Source organism: Melopsittacus undulatus, chromosome 6, assembly GCF_012275295.1.
Source record: "Melopsittacus undulatus isolate bMelUnd1 chromosome 6, bMelUnd1.mat.Z, whole genome shotgun sequence".
Classification (NCBI taxonomy): domain Eukaryota; kingdom Metazoa; phylum Chordata; class Aves; order Psittaciformes; family Psittaculidae; genus Melopsittacus; species Melopsittacus undulatus.
This window is the reverse complement of record NC_047532.1, coordinates 50,898,954-50,921,147: the sequence shown is the minus strand read 5'-3', so window position 1 is coordinate 50,921,147 and position 22,194 is coordinate 50,898,954. Positions and strand designations below refer to the sequence as shown.

General features: G+C 43.3%; 1 protein-coding gene across 1 annotated transcript in view; it reads left to right on the top strand.

The window, feature by feature from the left end:
• LAMC1 (laminin subunit gamma 1) overlaps positions 1 to 22,194 on the top strand; it is a 67,132-nt gene that overhangs the window by 33,009 nt on the left and 11,929 nt on the right. Inside the window, exons 2-15 of the mRNA XM_005150178.3 lie at positions 8,734 to 9,038; positions 10,937 to 11,067; positions 12,450 to 12,616; positions 13,707 to 13,895; positions 15,984 to 16,101; positions 16,200 to 16,298; positions 16,398 to 16,534; positions 17,453 to 17,575; positions 17,661 to 17,850; positions 18,116 to 18,228; positions 19,614 to 19,835; positions 19,930 to 20,118; positions 21,397 to 21,642; positions 21,973 to 22,126. Coding sequence (XP_005150235.2) covers positions 8,734 to 9,038; positions 10,937 to 11,067; positions 12,450 to 12,616; positions 13,707 to 13,895; positions 15,984 to 16,101; positions 16,200 to 16,298; positions 16,398 to 16,534; positions 17,453 to 17,575; positions 17,661 to 17,850; positions 18,116 to 18,228; positions 19,614 to 19,835; positions 19,930 to 20,118; positions 21,397 to 21,642; positions 21,973 to 22,126 — 2,383 coding nt within the window. The remainder of the gene's footprint in view (positions 1 to 8,733; positions 9,039 to 10,936; positions 11,068 to 12,449; positions 12,617 to 13,706; positions 13,896 to 15,983; positions 16,102 to 16,199; positions 16,299 to 16,397; positions 16,535 to 17,452; positions 17,576 to 17,660; positions 17,851 to 18,115; positions 18,229 to 19,613; positions 19,836 to 19,929; positions 20,119 to 21,396; positions 21,643 to 21,972; positions 22,127 to 22,194) is intronic.

Below are 22,194 nucleotides of genomic sequence, written 5' to 3'. Positions count from 1 at the left end.
GAGTGGGAGGTGGAAGGGCAGGGGTCAGGAGGGAGATTAAACCATCAAAATTCCAGAGAATTCGGTGTTTCATGTAAGGAACATTTCTGGCCTCCCCATGGCTGTGCAGCCAGCAGTGTGGGAGCTAGTCTGGAAGGTTGTCTTGCTCCCAGAGCTGCTAAACATACTGCTGCTCAGAACACTCATGTATAGTTGTATCACTTAATTTGTTCTTAATTAGGCTCAACAATGGGAGCTGTGTGTGTTTGATATCTAACTCAGATAGGAAGGAAGCCAGGTGTTAGAGCTGTTGTGGGCTATAAGCATATATGGAGGGAAGAGGGGGGTGAGTGAGTGGGGAAAGCACTGCCTTTTAACAGGCAGGGGAAATAGATTCAGAATATTATGTAATAGAAACTAGTAGCTGAGTATCGAGAGTGGTGGGGCCATCAAACTGAGTTGAGAGACAGTGCTCCAGTGACAGCTAGTGTGCCACCCTTCCAGGAGTGCTGGGAGCTGGAGCGAGGGGTTTCTGGCATCTCATGTGCACACACGGATACTATCCAAAATAACTTTCATGCTGCCCTTGGCTGGGATGTTTTTGACTTTTTTGGTAATTTGGGGTGGCTGAACTTCTTAAACTGAAGCATTGCATATGCTTTAATTTGAGGTGTTACAGTTGAAAGTGTGCATGCTAAGAGCAAGGGAAAGGCAATGAGCTGCTGGAGGGTGAGGCTCCTGGGAAGGTATGCAGAAGGAAAACAGACCTTGGGAAAACCTGTTAACATTCCTGCATGAACTATCCCATTTGTAAAATGCTTTTTATTTGATTTTTTTTTGTCACAGGTTGGTAGAATTTATTTGTCCTTTAACTAAATGGTTTTGTACTTCTCACCAGATTCTGATACTAAATTTGTTTGCAAGGTACTGCTCTACAATCCAATCAATTTATTTTTTTTTTTACAGGAAGTCACATGTCTCTCAGTTGGCCAAGTAATCATATTTAAAAAAGCTGCAACTTTATTTTTGTTTGGCTGTTTAAACTCTTGGAATTTGAAAGTAATTTTTAATATTTTCTTTTTCTCCAGCCATTCTTTTATGCCCACATCTCCACCTCTGAAAAGACAAAGTTGGAGCTGAACATCAGGAATGTTCAGCATTTTCTACACCTCCTGCTGTCAAATTCAAATATCTGAAAGGAAGTTATCTGTGATTTGCTCTTTGCTTTGTCACTTTTAAGTTGAATGCTGTGAGAATAACTTGAAAGTGGGTAAGATGTGTTGCTTTGTGATTCTTTTGAGGATGTGGTCTCACACTTTGCCATGTTGGCAAGGATGAGAAATGCTGTGTTGTACAGTTCAGTTCAAAGCTTTTCAATGGATCTCCTCTTGCCTCCTGCTGCCATCAACTTTGATTTTCTGGAAGTTCCTGTGGTGATTGCTTGCTTGCTTCAGTTTTTACTGGGTGATAGCTTTATCTCCATCATGAGGAGAACTCTTGGGGAAAATGCAGTCTTGCTGGGGCACCAAGGTCCTCCAGTAACCAGGAATGAGTGGAAATTGTAACTTTTAAAGGGTTGTTACTGCTTAGGCTCTGTCAGTGGTGTCATTATGGATTGCTGGTGATATAATGATGATTTCTTGGTAATTGCTGTGCATTCTGCTGAAAATAAAGGGCAAAATACTTTTTTTTGGGGGGGGGGTGTTTTTATCTGAATAAGTGAACTCTTTTTGGATTTTTTTTTTCCTTCTTGTGTGAAACTCTCATTTTTGAAGAGTAAACCCCTGCTTCTCTGTGCTCTTCCAGTTGGGGGAGTGACTTGGTTTCACCCATACCTGTTGTGTACAGGTCATAAGCAGCTTCTGAATGTTTGGTACAAGCAGGTGAACTTTCCAAGGATCCCAACCCATTGTAACCCAGATCCTGCTTCTTCTTGCTGACACTGGTGGCAAGAGGTAGCCTTGCAGTCCAGATAATGTGAATGAAATGAAGCCCTCTCCAAAATGGCCTGTGGAGTCCTTGATCATCTGTGATTTCACTGTGCTTGCCAAGTGTGAAGTGCCTTTTTAAAATGAGCTTTTATCATTTGTGCTGAAAAAGGACTTTGAGGCTTCCTGTGCAGATAGGACTTTTGTGTTGTACATTGGATCTTTCCAGTCCCTTGTGAATAAACACAGCTGGCTGTTTTGGGAAATGGACTTAATATCTTTGCATCAAAGCTGTACAAATAAGGCAGCAAGATGTACTGAATTATTGGGCAATGTTTTCTGACTTTTACACTGACTTAGGAGTGATCAAATGAAAAAATGTGTTTCTTACAAGGCTGCCCTCAGCCTGTGCAAGGGGAAATTATTTTCCCTTCCTCTCCCCCTTTGGAAACATGACTAAAACAAGCAGCCTCCATGACTTATCAATGTTGGATTATCATGTAATAATTTACTGGGCAGCCTTTTGCTGTCCGGAGCCGCCCACACACACAAGTCAATGGCGCCTTTGTTCAGGAGCACTGGAAGAATGTATGATCTAATGGGGTGGTGGGAGTTTGCCTTCATTCCAGCATGCTCAAGACTGCCCTCATTACCCCAGTGTCCCAAACCCATTTCCTTCCTCTGTCCCTGTCTTTAGTATGGGCTCTCAGAAAAAGCAACCTGTGTTTATATTTCTGTTGTGCTTTCTTAAAATCCTGGTGGCTGTCTGTGGTGGAGGTCTACATGCCAAAATCTTTAGCTTGGTGGAGCATGGTTTGTGATGAGATTGCATTCAAATCCTTCAGATGTTTCTTGTTCATAACGTAGGTGCCTAAATTTCCAGGCTTTTTAGGTAAGGGCAGGAAAATAAACCAAGTTTCTGTGTTCCTATAGAGTCCATCACTCAGCATTTAAAAGCTATCATCTGTGCTCCTGTGTTGTTTCCCCAGTGAAGATGATCAGAAAATGGCAATCCTTAATTTTTGTTTTCTTCAGATGCTGGATATTTCATTTGCTTGTGCAACACTAGTTCAGTCATCCTCCTCCACAAATTTTCCCAGAAGAGGTAGGGTGTAGTTTTAAAGGACGCTTGCTCTAAAATGACAATAATTTTTTGCTTTCAGTCATAAGTTTGGCTTTTTCATGCACATATGATCCAAGCAACATAACTTACTGCTTATGTGTCTTGCAGGTGTTGGGCTGTTGTTGTATAATAATTTTATTTTTTTTCCCAATAAAGGAAGTTGCTTGGGATGTTTCTCATGTTCCTCCCCTCCTTATAAACACTATCCTGCTCTTGTTGCCCATCTGCATGCTGGAAAATCCTGTCCCATTCCTTGGGATGGGATAATTCATTCTTTTTAAATATTTCCCTCTCATCTGCAGCCCCTGTGTTCCAGGAGGGAAGCCTCCAGGAGGATTTCTAGCATGAGAGGCTGAAACACAATACTGCAGTAGCTGAGAACTTGGAGTGGTTGTTTGACTCTTGAACAAGATCATGTGAACTTTCTGGCCTCTGTCTTCTGAGATCAAGGTTTCTGTCTCTTGCAGTTTAGTGCTCATGCGAGGTTACAGTGCCTGTGCTACACTTTGCATGTGGTGATAATGTAAGAGTGGGAGATGCTGCCTCCTGCACTGGCCAGTAGCTATTTGTCAGGGAGGGGCAGATGAGCATCTTGAAGTGTCAGTCTGTCTGCTTGTAGCATTGCATTGGGTGGTAGGGAGAGTTCATGGAGTAGCAGAGTTGAGGTAGAAGTAAGGACAAGATGAGTGAATGGCATGGAGCAATTTCCAGTCTAGTAAACTGGGAAAACTGGCCTTTCTTCTGGGAATGATGGAGAAATAGGTCAGATGCCAGTGGTGGTTGCTTGCTCTCTGTCCTGTCAGTGCAAAATGGAAATGAAATTAAATAAAAAATAGTAAATAGGTTGTATTTTTTTAGCAGTTTGTTGTCTGTTCTTTTAACCTTTATTTAGAAATAGGTTGTTAGCAGGTATCTGGATAAAAAAAGCTGCCTTGAAAGAGGAGCAAATTGAAAGAGAAACAGAGCAAAGTTTAACCATTTAATTACTGCCCAGTGAAGTTTGCTGAAAACAAATCTGTGGAAGCTTGGTGCTCTGCACAATGCAATCTTCTCAGGTGGATTTTATTTTTTTATTTTATTTTTTTTTTCCTCCTGGGCAGCAGAACTCAGCAGTTGTATTTTAAATCTCACTGCTGGTAGGATGCACTGAGGGATTGCAGAGAGTGCAGAAGTGGCGTGGTTTCCTCCTGCATGCATGTAATGCAAGTGGACCTATATTGAAGAAGGCGAGTGTCGTTTGGACTTATCTCATGCAGGCATCTGCTCACAATTCAGTGCTTGTAGTCGGCGTGCCAGCTGGCAGGATGTTTTCCTGATGTAAATTATCCATCCGTTCTGTGGGTCTGAATACAAGGAGGCCTTTTGTGTGATAGGGATGAATGCCTTACTTGGGGGAAAAGGGAGGATTTTCTGAAGATCTAAATAGCATTTGTTTACATTTTTCCAGTCTATCTTCATGGTTTTCAGCATGGTGCATTTCGTGGTGGAACTTGGGATAGAGTTGGGTGATAAACCCTGCTGAGAAAGGGCTTTAATTGCTGATGACATCTTGTGGCCGTGTTCAGCCTGAAAATGCGAGCAGGTTGTTGGGGAAGCATCCCCTGTGTTGAACAAGGCTGAACTTTTCCAATGCTGCTGCTGTCTCTGCAGGAGCTCAGACTTGCTTGCTTGGTCAAATATGTAATTGCAGTACTGTCTTGAAGGCTTATAGATGTGCTTGCTTACTTTAGAGAAAGATATTACAGAGTTTTCCAAATCACTCTGAATTATCAAAAGGGCCTGGTTATTTTGTCACATTGTCACTTGCTGATGAACAGATTTATGCCACAGAAAAAAAACCCCTCTGTTTTAAAATGTGCTTCTTTGAGTTCTGGATGCTTTAAAGATTTGTCAGGCTGCACTCCTGAAGTGCTGAGCTCATAGCTATTAATTACCATGTGTCTTCTTTCTACTAACAAACTTTTCTAACAAACATATGAAGTTCTTCCTGCAAAATATATCTGCCACTGTTCAGTACACAGAAGGAAATAATATCTGATACTTGGCACTATCAGACACTTCTAAGCCAAACAAATCAAAATAATTACCAGCTTCTAGGAACAGGAGAATAACAGCTTTTTGTCTTCTAAATGTTTAAAACTGCCTTTCACCTGGTTATTGCTGTTGCCATTTCTCCATGTAGCAGATGTATATGTTTATTTAGCTCTGTGAGACTTGAAAGCAACCTAGGTGGATTATGTTTGGTAGAAAAAGGTTCTGCAACCTTGAAGAGCCCTGCTAGCTGCCAGGGTGCTAAGCACAGCTTTTAGGTTCAGTATGATCAGTGGGGAAACACATTTCAACACTGTGTCAGCTGGTCTTGGGTAAACTCTATTGTTCCAGCAGTATTTACCCATGGCAAGCTGATACGGCACTAGCACACAACCACCCTGTGCACATTAACTGCATTCCTGTTTAATGCCATTAACAGGATTTCTCAAGTAGTTACACTGCCAGCTGAAATAAATGTCTTTTTCACCTGGGCTGCTTGGTTGGGAGGGTTTTGAATGTGTTTTCTTTGGCCTGCCATGTAAAACTGGAGAAGGGTGAGTCCTTTCCATTTAGTGTGAGGGATTCTTTGGAGGATGTTTCAGTGCTGTGCCGACTGCAGTTTGCATGTGTTGTGCCTTTTAGCTGAGCTGCAGTTTTTACAAGGAGCTGTAGGAGACCTTGTAGGGGAACAGAGACTGTAATACAGTTATAGTGGAGAGGAGAAATAATAGTTCCTTTCCGGGACGTGCAGGCTGTGACCTGGCCTCTCTGTTAGAGCAGAAAGTTGTGTGCGTGAAGTGAGAGCACACACCCGGCCCCCTCTTCATTCCCAGGATTCTTTCAAAGCGTTTCCTCCCAAAAATCATCTTGATGAAGCTTGAATGCAGGGTTTTTGCTTTATGCTAGAAGAATGCAGTAGTAGGAGGAGAAAACTAACCCTCTCAAGTCAAAGTAGTAGGCTATTCTTGACAATCTGGTTGACACAATTTAATTGAATGATCTTCATGATGTTGGGTCTGTTGTGATTTTTGTTTGTTTGCTTGTTTTCCCCCTACTGATTTATGGAATAGCTGCTTTTGCCTGACGTTTTCACTATTTTCACTTGTCATGAAAACTGTCCAAAAAAATCCCACCAGGGCAAACTTTGAGCCTCATAATGTGCTTTATTTTAGCACATGAGCTCAAAGAAAACTAAAACTTTCTTACTAAGCTGATGAAAGTTTTATTAGTGATAAAGCCATGATAGTAGGTCTGGTTTTAGTTGCTGCTCATCCAAGGTGTTTGTGAATTTCTTGGGTTGACAAGTTGCTAGTCAACATGTATACTACGGTTTTCCTGCAGAAGAAAGTGGGAAGCATCTGCTTCTGTGGCTCTTTGCCTTTGGAAAATATGGAGAATTTATCCTGGGTTTGTTTACCATGGGCCTGAAAAAGATACTTGCGCATATCTGACATATCTGTGGGCCTAGTATGCTCACCTTAAGTTTCTGCATGTGCATGTTCTTCATCTCTGAAACGTACTTTGACTTCAGTAGTGAGCTCTCTTCTTGGGAAGATATATAGCAGAAGAAATGGGAAACCTGGGAGGGACTGATTTGTACAAGCAATACCCGCTTCTTGCCTTGTATTGAGATTCATAAAAAAAATACTTCCAAATAAATGGGAACGTGATTAATCTCTTGTGTTGGGCAGCAAGGCAAGGGTATGCCTAAGCTGTGTTACCATGTTAAGCATTGGTCTTTTGAATTTTTAGCCCTTGTAGAAACAGTCTGTCATTAATGATGTGATTGCTTTTTGCCTGTCTTTTGTGGATAAGGAGATCACATTAAATAACTTAACCTCAAACCAACAGTGAGCTAGTACTGAGCAAGAGCCACGGATTGTGAATGTCTAGCTTCCAGTCTTGTGCTTGGCTCATCTGTAACCTCACACATGGTATAAATAGGAAAGGATATTTTGTGGGAAGCATTGGGGAGTTTGTATCTGTACAATGCCTTAGCTGTCTAGCTTGCCAAGCACAGTACTTCTTGGTAGACTGGAACATTGGCAGATCTTTTTGGCTTTAAACACAAGATTTGTGATCTTTTTATCCTTGGGACATGTAGGGTTAAGGTTTTTGAGTGCTGTATGTCTTGATTTTTACTTTATTGTTTTCCCATTCCCTACCCCCCCATATGTTACATTCTGGACGCTTTGTGTTTGCTGCTTCTGCTATTGTAGAGTTTCCAGCAGCCAGAAAGGACAAAGGTTCTTCTCTTGTGCCAGCCAGGGTCTGGGTGTGACATGTTTAGCGCAGACTGGTCCCACTCTAACTGGTGGGTGGTCTATGAGTGGAAACCTATTTGTGACCTGATTCATTGCCATCAGGTTTTGCTGTGTACTTTGAGAGATATGCTGTCCTTTGTTGCCAGGTACCATCTGCTTTGCTTTAATTTGTTAAGTGAGCCGCTCTTCAGCAGGTTTAAAGCCTCATGCCTTATTTTAGCACGGTGAAGTTAATTTTATAAGTTAAGGTTAAATCTATGTGACTTCTTCAGGTGGAAAAATCTTGTTTCTCATCAGTTGAAACTCTTCTAGTAGCTTTTTAGTGTGGTTTGATTTGTTCTTTTTTCTCTTGTCCAATGAGGAGACCCAAAGTTTTGTTCCAGATAAATCTCATGATGTTTCAGCAAGTTCCATAAATGAGCCAGGGTGTCCTGATCATACACAGTCTGCTTGCCAAGGCAGAGCAAGAATAGCTGGCATGCAGCACTACCTTCTCTTGGGAACATGCCCCCAGCTAGTGGGGATGGTGGAGGAAGGTGGCTGAAGAGTGCTATGCACCTTTTCTCCTAATGGGTTTTCTCGGGGATGTGAATCCCCTGGACAGTTGGTTTACTTGTGTGGGGGTAGATATTCAAGTCACCAGAGACGAATCTGTGAGGGAGAATGATCTGCTGATTGCCACAAACCTGTTAGGAGATGAATAGAGGGCAGGAAGGTAAGTTTACGTTTATTCTTCTAGGAGAGGCAAAGCATGGATGGCTTGTAAATCATTACACTTCGATATGAAAAGTGTCTTGGTGACTTTAATTATATAGTCCAGAAAGTTTATTTTCTCTTTCCCTGGGAATGTGTAGAAAAGGGTGTACTCGGTAGTTAAGTGCTGGCTTCATGAATAGTAGAAAGTTTAGGATGTTGTCTACTTAGGAAAAAAGAGAAAACCGTCTCTACAGTGTGGTTCTTGCCTCTAGTTAATACTGTTTCTCCCATAAATATATTTGGAAGAAATATTAAATGGCATGCTTATTTTGGACCTCGCCTTAGATCCACACAAATGGTTTGTGGGTCTGATGTAATGTGTCATGTATTGAGGTAAGAACACTGTTGGTGATGTCTGCAGAAGAGAACTGCAGCTTGAGAGGTATGTTAGGTTGCATAGACATCTCTAGGTTTATCTACTCAGCCTGCCCTCAACTTCTGCCTTCAATTCTTTCACCTTGTCTTTGCTGGGAGATACAGTATGTAGGACTGTAGGAAGAGATACTTCTGGTGCTACTGGACACTGCTCATCCTGCTGGATAGTACTAGAGGAGATGTATCTTCCAAAGAGAGAATTGCAGTGCAGCTCTTTTTGTTCTTTCTGATTGAAGTTGTTTGAGTCTTTCTCATGTCTGTCTTCTCTCATCCACAGGAAAAGCCTTCGACATCACATATGTGCGTTTGAAATTTCATACCAGTAGGCCAGAGAGCTTTGCGATCTACAAACGCACCCGTGAAGATGGTCCATGGGTGCCCTACCAGTATTACAGTGGCTCCTGTGAAAGCACATATCACAAAGTCAATCGTGGCTTTATTCGGACTGGAGAGGATGAGCAGCAGGCACTCTGTACAGATGAGTTCAGTGACATCTCCCCCCTCACTGGGGGCAATGTGGCATTCTCAACACTGGAGGGGCGTCCCAGTGCCTATAACTTTGATAACAGCCCTGTGCTGCAGGTATGTGAACAGGATGAAGCCTTGGGTGATACGATTTAGTGTGAGGTGCCCCTGCCCATGGCAGGGGGGTTGGAACTAGATGATCTTAAGGTCCTTTCCAACCCTAACTGTTCTGTGATTCTATGATTCTAAGTCTATCAGGTGGTCTGAGTCTTTCTGTTCAGTCATTGTAGATGTTGGCTTTGTTTCAGCTATGGGCTATACTTACAGCCCTTACTCATACTGAAAAGCCCTTGCAGAGGTCACTTGAGATGGAAAATCCAAAGAGACACTTTTGAAGGAAGAGTTGAACTCTTGACTCTGTTGTTGGTACAAACCCCAAAATTAATGGCATTAAGGATGATTTGTCATTAGGGATCACGGAGGTATTTAGAGGATTGGCGTGAATCTCTCCCTGGTCAGGCAGCAGTTGTGGGCGTTTTGCTGTTTCAGATATAAGGATAGAAGAAAGCAAAGCCTAAGTCAAATGAGTATTTGATGAATTTGCACGTGTATTTTTAGCACAAAAATGTAAGCAACGTAAGATTCTTAAAGGGGTTATTGGAAACCCTAACCAGTTGGGCAGTGATCAGGAGCACAGTAAGAGCACAAATTTTATCTGATTTACTTGGTGTTTTCTGTATTCCGCTTGCTGACTTCTCCAGCTTATGTTGCAACAAGGATCTAAAGCTGTGGAATTTGCTCCTTTCAGAGCTGTGATCACTACTTCTTCCTTTTCCTCTTAAAGTAGCAGGCAAAGATAGACATAGGCACTCAGCAGACTCAGGGCTCACATGTCTCTGATACAGCAGGCAGGAGAGCAGAATCTGGTGGACTTGCTTCTGCAAATGGAAAACAAAGAGTAATGGGAAAGGGAGAAGAACTCCAGAAATGGAAAAGAAACAGTTTGGCCACCTTGTTGGTGTAGCTAGCTCTTGCAGAAAACAGGGTCTAATCATTAAGATGAATGGAAAGATTTTAAAGTAGTGAATGGTGTATAATTTTCTGATAAACTTACCAATTTAAGGAATAGAGACCTGACTGCCAGTTTCCTAAATATGTACAAGCTGTGGCACTGCTTTTCATGATGGAAATGAACATGTATTTTGTGCTCAGCATTTCCATGTGTTTGTGCAGTGTTTGTAATTCAATAAATCTTACTGTGCTAGCTAAGCAGTGACACAACTGTAGCACAGCTGTACATACAGGGATATTTTTCTCGTCTTCTTTTTTATGGTGTTTGAAGGAAAAAGGCATAGCAAAAGCTGTAACGAAAACAAGGAGGTACTGATGACAGTCACTGGCTGAAGGTGACATGAAATTTGGAGACAGGCTACTTTTACTGGCTGTTGCTGGAGGGAGGGTAGGGTAGTTTGTTGAAAATGCTGTATAAATATTACAAAAAGCTCTTGTGTTGTAAGTCAGATCTGCCTGTCTTGTTTTAATTCCTCCACCTCCCCCAGCCTCATTCATCTATCTGTCTTTTCATCGGTTGGGGTATGTATGCAAGCAAGTGTATCCTAAAGCTTATCCTGTTAATGCTGTATGTCTTTGCAGGGAAACTGCAATCAGATAGCTATGGACAATTAACAAGCTTGCATAATTGTCTGCACTGCACTTTTTGCTGGAGAGGTTACCCACTGCTTCTTAGTTGAGAGCAGAGAAGGTGCAAAGAGACATTGGAAAGAGTATCCAGAAAGGAACAGGGTCTGGAAAACAAGTACAAACCAAGAGGATGTGGCATAAGGCTTTTTGGGCAGGGATGTGTTGGCTTTCAAGGTGCAATGGGGAAGATGATAAGGATGGAACTATCTCATTGATGAATGACTGTAAATAGAACTGCTAATGACACAGCACTGGTATGTTCTTAAGAGGAATGCTGGATGTTTATAATCTCATGGGATTTCTGTTTGCTCTAGGAATGGGTGACAGCTACAGATATTAGAGTGACCCTCAATCGTCTGAATACATTTGGAGATGAAGTTTTCAATGACCCGAAAGTTCTCAAGTCATATTACTATGCAATTTCTGATTTTGCTGTGGGTGGTAGGTGAGTAAACAGTAAACCTTTGTGCTTTTAGCCAGGTTTACTAGAGTACTTCAAAGACTTTCATTATACTCTTATAGTACCACTAGGCTTTTGTCTCTATTGATTGTCCTAAACCAAAAATGCAGCAGAATGAATGTTATAAAGCTTACAAATACTGTGTATAACCTCTTGTGGCTATAATTTCAGGGCAGACAGATTGATTTTTCTGCTCCCCCTCCCCAGTTACATCAAATATTAAGTGATTTGGGGGAGCAGAGGGTTAAGAGAGTGACAAAAATGTAAACCAGAACAAGAATTCCCAAATTTTTTCTATCCTGCACTTTGTGTGTTCTTTTTTTCTAAACTTGTTATTAATTGGTCTCAACCTATAACTGCAGCCTAGGGTAAAGGTAAGTAGAAAATCTCCATGTGTCTTTTTCACATATATTTTTGGGAGCTGTCTTCTATGAAGATCTGACACATTATATGATACCATGGTTGTCTGTTCCTTTTACCAAAGTGAATTACAGAATGCTTAAATCTTCAGTTGTTGACTATAAAATGTTTTCATAAATAGAGCTAAGACTAGTGTGGTATTTTAAACTATTTGCCAAGAGCAGTACCGAGACAGGGCACTGACAACATGAGGATATGCATTGCCTACACTACCAATCTGTTGAAGTCCCTGGGCTTCTATACTAGTCACTTTCTGTGCTATTTAATTTCTTACTGATACAGCAGTAGCACACAGCCAGTGTACATACCATTTCCTGGACTCTTATGAGAGAGAGACGCCACGAAGAATTTACTAACCTGACACCAACAGAATTTTTGTTTCTCCTACTCAGTTTACTCTGTTTTAGTGACACACTGCAAAGGAGTCAGTATTTTCACATTTCTGAATGGCTAACCCAAACATGCTACACCTATTTGTTTCACAGAATGGTTTGATATGGAACGGACTTTCAGTGATAATCTAGCCCCCTGCTGCAGGCAGGGACATCTTTCACTTATCAGGCTGCTTGAAGCCTCTTCCAGCCTGGCCTTGAACACTTTCAGGGATGGGGCATCCGCAGCTTCTTTGGGCAGCCTGTTCCAGTGTCTCACCACCTTCATTGTAAAACATTTCTTCCATATGTCCAAACTAAGCCTATCCTCTTTCAGTTAAAAATTGTTACCCCTTGTCTTGTCACTACAGGCCATCATAAAAAGTCTCAGTCTTTCTTATAAACTGCCTTTTAGAAATTGAAAAGCCTCAATACCGTCTTGTGTCCTCAGTTTTGTTGTGACCATCTGCATTTGTTTTGTCGCAGATTTTCAGACCTGGGCTGTTTTGGGGTTGCTCTGTGAGTGACCTGGATCCCTGGAGTTCAAATACCTGTTCCTTGTCTCTCTTTAACCAGATGCAAATGTAATGGGCATGCAAGCGAGTGCATGAAGAATGAACTTGGGAAGCTGGTTTGCAACTGCAAGCACAACACCTTTGGGGTCGACTGTGAAAAGTGTCTTCCTTTCTTCAATGACCGTCCATGGAGGAGAGCAACAGCAGAGAGTGCCAATGAATGTTTGCGTATGTGTGGCTATGCTTGAGGGGGGAAAATCTCTCAGGGGTTACGTCGCTGCCTTTGTTGGCATCCAGAAGCTAGCCCTGCATGGTTTTAAGTTGTCTCAGTTGTTTGCTGGGTTAAACACAGTTCTGGTAGTTTTCAGCAGAGAATATGTGGGACTGCTGGTTATTCCACTCCTATCTTATATGAGCTATCTGTAGATCCCTAGAAAGGGACATCTGCTTTCTGGAGAAAGATGGGAGCAACCTTTAGTAATGAGGTGTGCCACAAAAATGTACAGGTTTGTACTTCGTGGGATCTATAGGAAATAAAAATATTTAGTTCACTGGAGTATAATTGCCTACTAAAAAGCTCCTCATTTAGCATCCAGTGACTTCCTCTTGTATTTGGGTTGTTAGTTTTTACAATTATTTGTTGACTATTTAATCCAATTTTGAGGTTGTTGCAACAGTCCTGGACCACAAATGTGGATCTCTGATGGAATGCCAATTTATTTTGCTTGGTTCTATGTCACGAACCACAGCTTCTGGTAGTTTACTTTATGGGGAAGCTTTTTCAGACAGAAAAGCTTTCTTCCTGTCTGACTTCTGTGTGTGTTGATTGGTCCCAGCTGTCTGGTCAAGATGTGTGGTTCCCTTAACAGGCTGGTGAAACCCAGCTCTCCTGCTGGCTAGAGAGAGCAGATTTGTAATGCAGGGGATAAATTCTGCTTTCAGCATGGAGTCATCCTCACTGTTATCTTTTCATGCTTTTTTGTGTGAGATCAGTGTTTTTCTGTGGGAGAGTGGCATTTTGGCTGCAAATGACAGCATGATATGGAAGAGAGTGGAATAGAGCATGCTTATCTACTGCATGTAGAGGAGAATGGTCTTCAAGAGCTGTTCATTGTTACAGCCTTCTTTCCCTCTCCCCACATTCAGCCACCACAAAAACATGCGTCCCTCTTCATTGATGCGCAAACGAGTCTTGGGATAGTTAAAGGCTCCTACTCCAGCTTCCCTACAACTTTGTATCAACCTTTGTGTAGTAGGTTTTGTGGCTGGGGTCAGACAGCCATGCATGCTGTTTCCTGATTGTACATTTTCTTTGCAGCTTGTGACTGCAACGGGAGGTCACAGGAGTGCTACTTTGACCCTGAGCTGTACCGCTCGACAGGCCATGGGGGCCACTGCACTGGTTGCTCGGATAACACCGATGGTGCCCACTGTGAAAGGTGTAGGGACAGCTTCTATCGACTAGGGAGCGAAGAGGGATGTCTGCCCTGCAGTTGCAACCCAGTCGGTAAGTAATGGAAGCAAATGTTTCTGTTTGCAAACTTCATGCACAAAAGCTAGCTCCTTTCTTGGTTATGCAGCTAACTTCAAAGTACAGGGTAAAGAGAGGGGTGTTTTGTTTGGCTTTCTTCTTTCTCCACCTGCTCCCCCCATCATGTAGGAAATGTTTATTGGGTATTATTTTGGTTTAAAGTCTTCTTGGATCTAATTGGAGTTGGTGTGGTGGGGACAGATGGTTCACCTCTGCAGCATTTACTTTTGTCAAATGTGTTCTGAATTAGATTTTATTTTGTAGTTTTGGTTTTGTTCTGCTTCCCCACCACCACTGCATATGTGTAACCCTGGACACTCTCAGTACGAAAGAGCTCATTTAAATTCTTAATAAACAAGATGATGTGAGCGGGTATTTCTGGAAGTTGTTGAGTTGTAGTGAACTTTAGATGCATCAGTTTCTCCTACAGCATATCCAAGCACTATAAATACAGTCTATTGAAACCTTAAACACAAAAGGGTGTGGGACTGAGAAAAAACAAAGTAAATTCAAAATATGTAGTTAATCCCCTTTAAAAAAAGGGGGAGGAGAAAAAAAACCAACAGCAAACAAAACAAAAAACATGAACAAAACCCACCCCCTTAAAAAAAAAAACAACAAAAAAAACCCCAAAAAACCAAAACCCAAACCAACTAACAGACAAGAAAAATAACCTAACAGAAAAAAATCTGGTAGGAGAACAAATCTTCTGTTATCAGGGGAACCACTTGACCTATATTGAGTGACCCCATAAGCTGTCAGCCCACAGCAAATAAGGGTGAAGGAGACAAAAGGGTAACAGATAGTAAGATATGATGTGACATTCCAAAATAGAGTAGCTGGAATAAGTAATTGCTTGCAGCATACCCTAAAAGCAGCCAGCAAGAGGTCTGCCAGGGTATGTCTCCTATCTAATTTGGTCTCAGAGAGTTGTACAGTTGTGAAATTTTTGACCAAGAAAGGCCTCTTTCTTCTTCCATCTGCTCTCCCAGGTCCTTGTGTGGGACCTTGACAGGGCTGCTGTCATTTGTGATGGTCAAGAGGTGACTTTTCGCATCTTTAAGGACAAATTTCAAAGGGATTTATAACTTAGTCATCAGCTCGGATCCTGTGGCACACTGGCACCCAGAGCGTCCTCAGATAGGTTTAGACTGCTATTTTTTGTCCTAAAACTGTCTTTTCCCTAAACAAATAGTCATAGTGGGACTGCAAAGTGGATTTGGCTGTATATAGTAAAAGTTTTGTGAGCTGTGTTCTGTCCAGCCTAATTATCTAGCAACTTTTCACTTTGCTATAATCATCTGGTGTGGATTGAAGTGGAAAAAACCAACTATTTCTGCATATTAAAATACATTTATCCTGGTAGTTGACTCTCACACTGCTGACAGCTCCTAGGTTGCTAGCTACACCAGTGCCTGGGAGAAGGCATTTTGTCTGCCATGGATAAAACAAATCTGCTGCTGCTTTTTGTGAAAATCCACACAGTGCTGGAGAAGATATTCTTCCAAAAATCAGAATTTTGCTGAAGAATTTGTTAGGGCTAATAGTGGCACATGTAGCCTAGCTCCGAGGAGGGGATTTAGCTTTTTAAATCCAACTTGGGAATCGAGGGGGGACATTTGTGTGTGAAGGGAGAGGAGAGGTCTCCCCTGGCAAAGGGGAGATGGTGATTATGGGGAACACAAGGAATTCAGAGAATGAAGTCTTGGAAATGGTACATTGCAGGGTAAAACAGGCATGTGATTACAGGCATGCAAAGGTAACATTGAGGATGACACAGGAATAAGAACAAGAATGTGCTTAACTATACTTAAAAAGGTTGGTTGGTAGGACCAACCAACTTTAAAAGCTGAATATGGTTTGAAGGCTAGGTAACAATTCATTTCTCTAGAGTTGTTAGAGGAAAAATTCCTGTGAACTAGGATCAGTCTTTAGGTAAGCTGTCACTTGTCAGCTTGAAGTTGTGCTTCCCACTTTCTTGTCCATTTTGTAAAGTTGAAAAAAATTGCAGGCTAGTAGAGCTGAGTGGGTCTGCTGAGGTGCCTGTCCCTGCTTTCCCTGCAGGGTCCCTCAGCACACAGTGTGATAGCTACGGCCAGTGCAGCTGCAAACCTGGCGTGATGGGTGATAAGTGTGACCGGTGCCAGCCAGGTTTCCACTCCCTCTCTGAAGCTGGGTGCAGGTAAGCAGGACTGCAGCCATCTAAAAGAAAAACTAGGCATCTTTTCTTAAAGTATTCTCTGAGTGGTAATGAGTTACCCTCGCTCCTGACTCTTTCAGGCCCTGTTCTTGTAACCTAGCTGGCAGCACAGGGGAATGCAGTGTTGAGACAGGACGGTGTACGTGCAAGGAAAATGTTGAAGGCTTTCACTGTGAGAGGTAATTTTCCCATGGCTTTGTTTCAAGAATGGGAAACATTTGTGTGATGGGCTTGGGTAGGCACTAGGGAAATTAATTCTCTTTCCTTCACATCCTTAGATGCAAACCTGGATTTTTCAATCTGGATTCCTCCAATCCAAGGGGCTGTACTCCTTGCTTCTGTTTTGGCCACTCTTCAGTCTGCACCAATGCCGTTGGCTACAGTATCTACAGCATCACCTCCACCTTCCAGTTTGGTAAAGTTGAGCCTGTCTTTGTATTTTGAGTTGGGCTGTCAATCAGGTCAGAAGCAATAACAAATCTGCTCCTTCCTCTCTGTGCAAGACGCCAAAATTTAGGCAGACAGGTCCAGCATACCTCTTTGGAAATGCTGAATTACTTCTGAAGCTACTGAGCTTCCATGTGAGCAGCTAGTATGAATTCACAGCTATAGCCTTAAGCACCCAGTGCTAAAGCACACTTGTGCAGGTGCAAGTGGGAATTGAAAATATAAACCTGCAGTTTGAGAGAAGTGCTGGCAAGGAGGCATTTCCTTGGTTTTAGAACTAAATCAGGAGTTTCTTACTGAGAGGATTTTAATGGCTTTAGATTTGGCATTTATGTGGCTCTGAATAAACCACAGCTGTGTTTCTGATGGGGTCTGTGAGCTCTGGAAAAATCTTTTTTTTTTTTTGACACAGTTTCCTCTGTATGCATGTTTCCATGCTACATAGAATGAATAGAATATCTTTTTAGTTAAAATTCCACTGGAGAATGGTCCATACAAAGGCTGAAACTCTCATCAGGTCATAGAGGACTGCAGGTTTTCCTGTTCCCACTTAAGCTCTTTAGAAAAGAAGATTGGAGCAACTAATTGTCACGGGGTTCAAAGTTCAGAGGGTTCAAGTCAGCACTCATGTTTGGGGCTTAAATTGGAAAGTTCCTAGAATCATATAATAGTTTGCATTGTAAGGGACCTTAAAGGTCATCTAATTCCAATCCCAAGATGATATTTGCTATGTATGTTCTTCTGCAGAGCTGCTTTCTGAAGCCTGTTAGTGCCAGTGTACAGACTGTACATTAGTTACATAGGAGTGGTGTGCAATATGACATGAGAAGTGTGTGCTAAGGGATGACTTCAGAGGGTGTTAATTCTTGCATATTTGATTTTCCAGGAGAGGATGAGTGGCATGCTGAGCAGCGTGATGGCTCGGAAGTGTTACTCCAGTGGAGTGCAGAGACCCAGGATGTGTCTGTTATCTCAGACAGCTACTTCCCCATATATTTTGTTGCACCACGTAGGTCATTTGAGAAGCTAGACTTTGTGCTGTTTGTGCTTTTTTTGGTCTGTGTGCTAACGGTAAGGATTTCTGCCCCTTTTAGGAAAGTTCCTGGGCAACCAGGTTTTGAGTTACGGGCAAAACCTGACCTTCTCCTTCCGTGTGGATAGACGGGACACACGCCTCTCAGCAGAGGATGTGGTGCTGGAAGGGGCTGGGCTGAGAGTGTCAGTGCCACTCATTGCCCAGGGCAACCCTTACCCCAGCGAGAACAAGCTGATCTATACCTTCAGGTGAGAGGACTCTCCAGACACAGTAGGAGCAGCTTGAACCTAGCCTGTGGTGCCCCTGACCTGTAAGCTGTTGAGAAAACAAACAGCACTAATTTAGCACAGAAAAGCGGTCTTAACAGGTTAATTTGAAGCTCACTGTCTAGCAGCATTGCATAAGGGTACATGAATTATGTTGCAGTAGCATACCACTGTTGGAAAGGGTGCTTTAAAAGAACACAGCTGTTAACATCTGAAAGCTTTGCTGATGCATGGCTCTTCTTCGCAGGCTCCATGAGGCTACAGATTACCCATGGAGGCCTGCTCTTACGGCATTTGACTTCCAGAAGCTTCTTTACAACTTGACTTCCATCAAGATCCGTGGGACATACAGTGAGAGAAGTAAGTTGCTGAGCAGAACATCATGGAAGAGGGGCAGACTCATTCATCTAGTGCTTGGGTGGCTTTATTGTAGGGCCTGGTCTGGTTATTAATAGCTGTTATTATATAAAATATTTATATAATATTATATTTGTAGTTGTTATAAAGGCATCTTATTTAGCAAAGCCTGTGGCCATTACTTTTCACCTGCCCTTCCTGTGTAGCAGCTTCTCCCAGTCCACCTGAATAGGACATGGGGAAGAAGGAGGCTGCCTTTGAGAGTCTGGAAGCTGAGTGCACATCAACTGCTGATTCTTTGCTTTCTAAATATGGAAGCTTTGCTGTGTTGCATAGCCAGTGTCCTCCAGATTGGTAGAAATGCATAGCACATAGTCCTGAAGTACATGGTAAGAGAGAGATAGAGAGCTTGTAACATTGGCCTTGGTTTCTGCCACACTAGGAACAGTTAACATCCCCCCTGTTTCCTTGTCTTGCCTTGGCATGACAAGTGGGAAGAGTGAGGTCTTGAAAGCACTGCCTGTGCTGAACTTGAGTGACAGTTTCTTGTGATGACAGTTTATAAAAATGGGGCAAGAATTAATTAGGAGCAGAAATATCTGGGTCCTTGGGTATTGTGTGAAGAAGAGTTTTTGCAGCAAGACGCAGAGAATGACTTTGCATTTGGGGAAGGTGGGAAAGCTGCAAGTGTTTCAGTAGAGGTTGCTCGTAAAGCTGAATGTGGGGTTGTGAAATAGAGTGGAGGAAAGGTATGGAGCAAGCTGTCCCTTGTGTGTGGTAGCTGCTGCTAATATGTGGGAGCTGAGGCTCTGCTCAGTGCTCTGGAGCTGCTGCGGTGGTACATACACACTGCTTTAAGTTAAAAACCAGCTATGTTGTGTCTGGGCTCTGTTCTGCTCCAGGGAAGGGCCAGAGAGGAGAGGGGGGAGTGCTCAAATGCCAGATGAAGGAATGGCTTGAGGGGCATAGCTGAAGAGTTTGTCTCAAGGCATGGTTTGCAGATGCTGTCTTAAGAGACAGTGTATTAAAGTTGCTGGAAAGATGGTTTGTCCTCCCTAGAAAGACAGGAATTGGTTTTGGTATTTGATTTGGAAATGGAAACTATGTGTATGCAAAATGTAACTTAATTTAGCTGACTGTACCTGCTCACATGCTGTTCTCAGTATCTTCCCCTAGGTTGTGATTCTCAGCTTTCCTGCCCTGTACATGACCTTTGTGAGCTACATTGCATCTTTTCTCATCTGTCTCAGCCTTCCTGTAGGATTTTTACTTCTTAATTCACCTTACCAACTGCAAGCATCCACCTGTCTGTCTCATGTAGCATTCAGATGTATGTTTGGTGAAGTGGTGATGAGAGCCTTTGTGGTTACAAAGCATTACCCTTCTAGGTGCTGGCCACCTGGATGATGTTACTATCACAAGTGCTCGTCCTGGACCTGGTGTGCCTGTGACCTGGGTAGAGAGCTGCTCCTGTCCAGCAGGATACGAGGGACAGTTTTGTGAGCGCTGTTCCTCTGGGTACCGGCGAGAGACACCAAGCCTTGGGCCCTACAGCCCCTGTGTGCCTTGCACTTGCAATGGGCACAGTGAGACATGTGAACCAGAGACTGGTAAGAAGAGCCAATAAAACAGGGAGCACCAGGAGGGTGGTTCTTCTTTCTGGATTGGATGATGGAACAAACCCCATGTCTTTCTCTATTCCAGGAATGTGCAATTGCAGGGATAACACAGCAGGGTCTCACTGCGAGAAGTGCACTGATGGGTATTATGGAGATGCAACAGCGGGCACAGCCTCAGACTGCCAGCCCTGCCCATGCCCAGGTGGCTCCAGCTGTGCCATCGTGCCCCGCACAAAGGAGGTTGTGTGCACCAGCTGCCAAGCTGGCACTACAGGTGTGTTCCTACACAAGAAGTCTTTGTTTTTTCTTTTTTTTCCCCCCGCCTTTTATTTTTTTTTTCCTGCATCCCATGGGCCTGTAGAAATACCTCCTGCCAGTTCCAGTGCTCTGACCCTCAGTAGGCAGTGCTGAAAGCTGCTGTGTCTTCTAGTTCAAATTCCTCTCCCTTCCTCAGCCCTATTTTGTGAGGTGTGAGGCTCAGGGCTACCCATATTCTTTGCGACTGTCTCAAGAACAAAAGGGAAGCAAAGGCTTAATCTGTGCAAAGTCCGAACAATTCTGTGGTACATAGATGGAGCTGTGCTAGGTTCTAATAGAGCTCTGTTAATTGCACAGAGTTGGGCAGAAAATAGGATAGATTTAAAAGAGCCACGAAGGCGGGTCAGACTGAAATAAAATTAGAAGATGTAGTTTGTCAGCCAGAGAGACACTGCAGGATGCTTGTGTGAGAGGGCCTGTCTTTTTATTCTGCCTTCAAAGCAAGGAAGTCTTAGGATGGTTGGCTAGCCTTCACACTTCTCTGCTGATTTGATGCTTGGCATGGCAGAGTCCAAAGTGCAGAATACCTGTAAATGCTTGAAATGCTTAGGAAAGGCCCTGATGAAGCACAGAAGCAGTTTGTGGGGGTTCCCATGGATGCCATTGCTTCGTGAACCAAAGTGAAGTCCAGGGGGTCTATGTTCCCTGCAGCTCAGGTGTCAGTACAAGCTCATTTTTACTTGTGGATATGTGATTGTGCAGGAGTTCCTCTTAGATCCCACTGCCTTCTTGGGATGTAAGGAACAAGGTGAGGGGGAAAGAGGGTTTGTGCGTGCAAGATCTGCCCAAGAAATAGAGCTTATAGCTGGCTGGGGAGGTCAAATCTGCAGTAAGTGTAGGGAGTTGCTGAGTTGGATGCTTCAGTGGCTGCCTGTGGAGGTTTGGCAGATCTTCTTGGCAGTGAGGCTTCCTGGAACAGTGATGCCCCATGGAGCTCTGCCTGCTTGGACTCTTAAATTAACACCAAATTACAACAAATAGGTTTGGCTTAAAGGAGCAGGAGAGAAAGAAGGAGCTGAAATAATTCGTAATGCAAAGTTCCAGTGAAAGTGCGGCTTAAACTTGGGGATAGGGAAGGATTTGTGTGTGGTTTCGTTCACCCTTCTGGTCTTAACAGAAGGATAAAAGGGTAGTTAGCTGGAGAACTGACTTTCAAAAGAGGTTGCAGAGGGGGTTTGGCTGAGATGACAGCTAATGGCTTTCTGCTGCAGCACGTATTTCTGTTGCATCCCAGGCAAGAGGTGCGAGCTGTGTGATGATGCCTATTTTGGAGACCCACTGGGTGAAAATGGTGCTGTGAGGCCTTGCCGCCTCTGCCAGTGCAACGACAACATCGATCCCAACGCCGTGGGGAACTGCGATCGCCAGACGGGCGAGTGCCTCAAGTGCATCTACAACACTGCTGGTTTCTACTGTGACCGCTGCAAAGACGGCTTCTTTGGGAACCCCCTGGCCCTTGATCCTGCCGACAAGTGCAGAGGTGAGAGCTGGTTCCTCTTGCATTTAAAAATGGTTTTGTCCCTGAGAGCTGCTGTTCCCTGATGTGTTGTTAGCAGACAATGTCAGACTGTTGTTGTTCATGCTTGTCAGCAGCGATGTGTGGCTTTATCCTGGTTTGCTGGTTCTAGCTTGCTAAAATGCTTGTGTTTGTGGGTGCTTACTGCCATCGAAGCAAAAGCATTGTGCGATGCAGGGGCTGGGCTGTGTGTGTTTTGGATCCATGCCTGTTCAGGGAGTGGCTAGCGGAGTACTAGCACCACAAGGGACGTCTAACCTTCTGCATGTTTCTGTATCTCTTCTATTTTTGCAGCTTGTCACTGCAATCCATATGGCACTGTGAATCAACAGACGAGTTGCAATCAGGTGACTGGGCAGTGTGAATGCCTGTCTCATGTCACTGGGAGGGACTGCAGTGCCTGTGAGCCTGGCTTCTTCAACCTCCAGAGTGGACGTGGCTGTGAGAGGTGATGTGTGCCTTGCACTGGGGCAAAGAGCCTGGTTTTGAGGGGGGTCTGTGCTTACTTTGTGCAGG